At 48.4% G+C, this 3,940-nt stretch overlaps 1 protein-coding gene across 3 annotated transcripts in view; it reads right to left on the reverse strand.

The window, feature by feature from the left end:
- The window catches only part of TBC1D21 (TBC1 domain family member 21), a 13,300-nt gene extending 10,678 nt beyond the window's left edge, over positions 1-2,622 (reverse strand). For all 3 annotated transcript variants that reach the window (XM_047863586.1, XM_047863585.1, XM_047863584.1), the window contains exon 1: positions 2,431-2,622. In XM_047863586.1, coding sequence (XP_047719542.1) covers positions 2,431-2,490 — 60 coding nt within the window. In that variant the 5' untranslated portion in view covers positions 2,491-2,622. The remainder of the gene's footprint in view (positions 1-2,430) is intronic.
- Positions 2,623-3,940: the final 1,318 nt, after the last annotated feature.

Raw genomic sequence — 3,940 nt, forward strand, 5'->3', positions numbered from 1 at the left:
GTGTCCAACTCTTGATTTGGGCTCAGGCCATGATCCTAGGGTTGTGGGATTGAGCCCTGCGTAGGTCTCCATGCTGAGCACGGAGCCTGCTTAAGATTCTCTCTCTCTCTCTCTCTCTCTCTCTCTCTCTAGCCCCTCTCCCCCGCCCTCACTCTCTCATTAAAAAAAGAAAAAAGAAAAGAAAAAGTCACTGACTTCTCCTTCCAGGAAGCTCAATTTCTCTATGTCCACCACTTCTGTGGGCAAAACTTAAACAAACTACAGGCCAACCACAAGAACATCTAAGACATTTGCTAGCAAGCCAAGAACACAAGAAGCTTGTTGACCTGCAGAGGCCTAAAGGGAAAATTTCCACACAGAGGGCCCTCCCTCTCTTCTCCAGGATATTCACACCACCTGTCTATGCCGGAAATCAGAGACCAGAATCTGTATCTGGGGTCCTTCGAAGTAATAGAGACTGTCAACTCAATAATCTCTCAAATCCGTCTTCCTACTCCCACATTCGCCCATTCCCGGCTCCGCTTACTAGTAACGCCCTGCACCACCATCTGGGTACAATTACCTGGTGATCCAGGAGGGCAGATACATAGGCCATGAGGTGCTGGATACTCTTTAGCTCTGCAGTAGCTTTTTTTCCTGGTCTCTTAGGAACAGGACTGCTAGACGGAGCCGTTGTGAAAATCTCCCACCTCCACGGTGTGCTTAAGTAGGTTAAAACTCCCCACCAGCAAACCTGGGGACACCTTGGCCACGTTTCCTCTAGAGAGGGGGGCCGGAAGTAGGAGTCCTAAGTGGCTCAGTTTCTCTAACATCCTCCTCCTGCCGGAGGCCCGGGCTGTAGGCATACATCTCCCCACCCTCCTTCTCTTCTGCTTCATTGGGTTGAAGATTTTCTCTAGCATTCTTACAAAATAGGAAAGCTACTGGAGGGTAAAGCAAACTTTCCAGGAGGGTTCCTGATGCCATGTTGCTCTGAAAACTCATAGGGACAGAGCCCCCAGTAGGTCTCGGAAGGGTCACAGGCTACTTATGGTTCCCAGCCGCTTCCACTCCAGTTCCCTTGAGGGACAAGACACGCTCTCACCAGTAAGAGTGGCTCATCATGGCAGTGATTCTCACCCAGGGGAGAGCAGGGTGGCCCAAGGAGGGAAGGAATGTTAAAATTGGGGTGGGGGGAAGCATATATGCAACTTGAAAGTTACCTGGGTGATTATTAGCAACCCAGGTGTGGGGGTGTATCATCCATATAGCAGAGCGATTAAATGAATGGTTTAAAATAGTGGTTCTCAAAGTTAGCTCCGGATCATACTCCCCCGGAGTGCTTGTCAAAACACAGATCATTGGCCCTCACCTCCGGAGTTTTTGGTTCAGGTCACCTGGGGATCAAGAGTCTGCATTTCTTACAAGTCCCCCATTGATGCTGATGCTGCAGTTCTGGGCACCACATTTGGAGAGTCACCAATGTAGAATGCCACCTCTGCCACTTAACAGTGTGACTTTACACAACAGTGTGACTTTAGGCAAGTTGCTTAGTCTCTGTGCTGCAACTTTTTCATAAAATGAAGACAATAGCATCCTACACCTCCTATATGGTTACGGTGAGAATAAGGGACTCTAAGTAAAGCATTTAGAATAGCCATTGTACATAATAAAGGCTATGTGACAGTTTGTTATTTTATAATTATCACTCTCTACATTCAGAGAAATGAATAGAGATATAAACAAAATCCAAATCAAGACCTGGTAGTAATCTGCAATAAAGCAATAACATTTAAAACTCAGGGAGAGACCAATATTACCCTATGTGTTAGCTAACTAGAATTTAAAACAAAAACTTGGAACAAAAAAAGGAATATAAAAAAATAAAATACAACTCAGGGAGAAAGGTGCCCATTTTGCAGTTCTGCTTTTTTTAATGTATCATTCTCTTAATCCGTATGATTAATGAAACTCAAGATTGGTTAAGGTCATTATAATCAGTTATGATTTTAAAAAATACACTGTGTGGAAAATTTTTATGACTGAGGCTGCCTTTTAATGAATACATTTTATTAAGTGGACTTGAAACCACCTACTAACAAAAGCATTACTGCCACCTGGTGGCAGCATACCAAAATTGTTGGCAAAAGCGCCAAGGAAAATTTATCAGCATCTACAAGTTTGTACTTGCAAACCCAAAACTCATTAAAGTTAGAATATCATATACAGGGAAAGGTAACTGGCTTAGAGAGAAGGGTGAAAGGGAGAAAGACGACCTGTGTTTTTCAGTCCTGTGGTTAGTGCTGATGTGAGATCAAGGTACAGCCAACCCTGCTCAACCTTCCAGGCCAGCTCAGGGTTCTAGTCCTACCCACCCAGCAGGGGAAAGTGGCCCTAATGCAAACCAGAAGTTGGGGAGGGAGGGACTTGGAGTTGATGAAGAACACGCACCAGGATGAAGGAGGCTGACCACCTGGCAGAGAGGCTGTTTTCAGGAGAGAGGGTGGTCATGGCCCCTGTGGTCTGGCTTCAAAGCAGCTTTTGACCAGAGCTCACTTGGAGCCCTAACTGATGCAGGGGAAGGCGGTCTTCTTTTGGGGGGATGAGTTGCATTCCCAGAGGGAACTGGGCCCCTCCTTGACGCCTGAACAGAACCAGCCAGCATGTGTCACAAGGCCCCTGGAACCCTCATCACAGTGACCTTGGAACCTGGGAGCACTCAGCCTCAGAAGTAAGGCACATCCAGGAACTAAGATGACCAGCCAGCCCGAAAAATCACAGGACACACAGGATGTGTGGAGGTTGGGGTCACAGGACGCGCAGACCAATGTGCTGGGCAGGTCAGGGAAGGCTTCCTAGGAGAGGTGGGCCAGGAAGCCTTTCTCCCTGTCTCTGGCTGTCCCTTCTCTGGGTTCCCTTCCCTTGTTATCCCACAGATCAGTACCCAAACCGGGATAACACCCAGAATCTGAGCTTCAGGTTTCTTGCATGTCAATTCCAGAGATTCAGAATCAGCGGCCTGGGTGGGGGACCTGGCGTACTGTGTTTTGAAAAACTCCCTGGCGACTCAGAGTCAGTATTTGAATGGTAGCTTCTGGGGATAGAGACCGTTTTTTCCTATCGTTATATCCAGCGCACTTCAGACAGGGGCCTGCGTGACTGAATGAAGGATTTAATTGAATGGAAGAACGAATGGATCTCTCTTAGATCTCGTCTCCTTGTCCTCTCTGAAGGCATCGCAGAGGTTTCTGTTCCATGTCTTCTCTCCCTTCCAACCCTGGGTTCCTCAGGCCAGGGTCAATGTCGGATTTCCTTTGTGCTTTCCTCCCAGTGCCAATCTCTGCTGCCTGGCACTTGGCAGGTTCTCCGTATTTGAATGAATCTGAGGAGTTGGCTCCTCTCGGCTCCAGCATCACTATTTCTCGACCTTAAGCATGGCTACCCGGGTCCAGGCCATTAAAGGCATCTGGCCCTAAAGCATCCATAGTCATTAGGAGGTAGCAGTAATTAGACCAACTAAATTGGAATCGGGAGCTGGGAGATGGAATTCGGACTCTGACCTTAAATTTGGATGTCCCTCCCCCCCTCCTCAGCCATGGGTCCCCCAGCCACGAAATCAGAACACAGTCAACCTCTGGCTCTCACATCCTTATTAGCATAATGAATCGGCAGCCACGCAGGAGTCTTTGAGTGGACACAATTCGCTGTCTCATTTACGGTTACTGTTCTGCTAGCTTGTGGCACCGCGGGGGTCCTTTGAAATCAAACACCTTATTCTCTGCCTCCCTCCACCACGCCATGCCAGCCCAGCAAAGCATTATAGCCTCTTCCCCTTAATCTGCTGCCCCCAGGTCTTCATGGAGGAGGGGGTGGGCGGCTTTGAGCAGGCAAGGCGTGGAATGAGGGTGAGGCAGCCTCCCACGGCCGGGCGCCTCCATTCTGACGCCTGCAAGAAGCTTCC

This window comes from Prionailurus viverrinus, chromosome B3 (assembly GCF_022837055.1).
Source record: "Prionailurus viverrinus isolate Anna chromosome B3, UM_Priviv_1.0, whole genome shotgun sequence".
Lineage (NCBI taxonomy): Eukaryota > Metazoa > Chordata > Mammalia > Carnivora > Felidae > Prionailurus > Prionailurus viverrinus.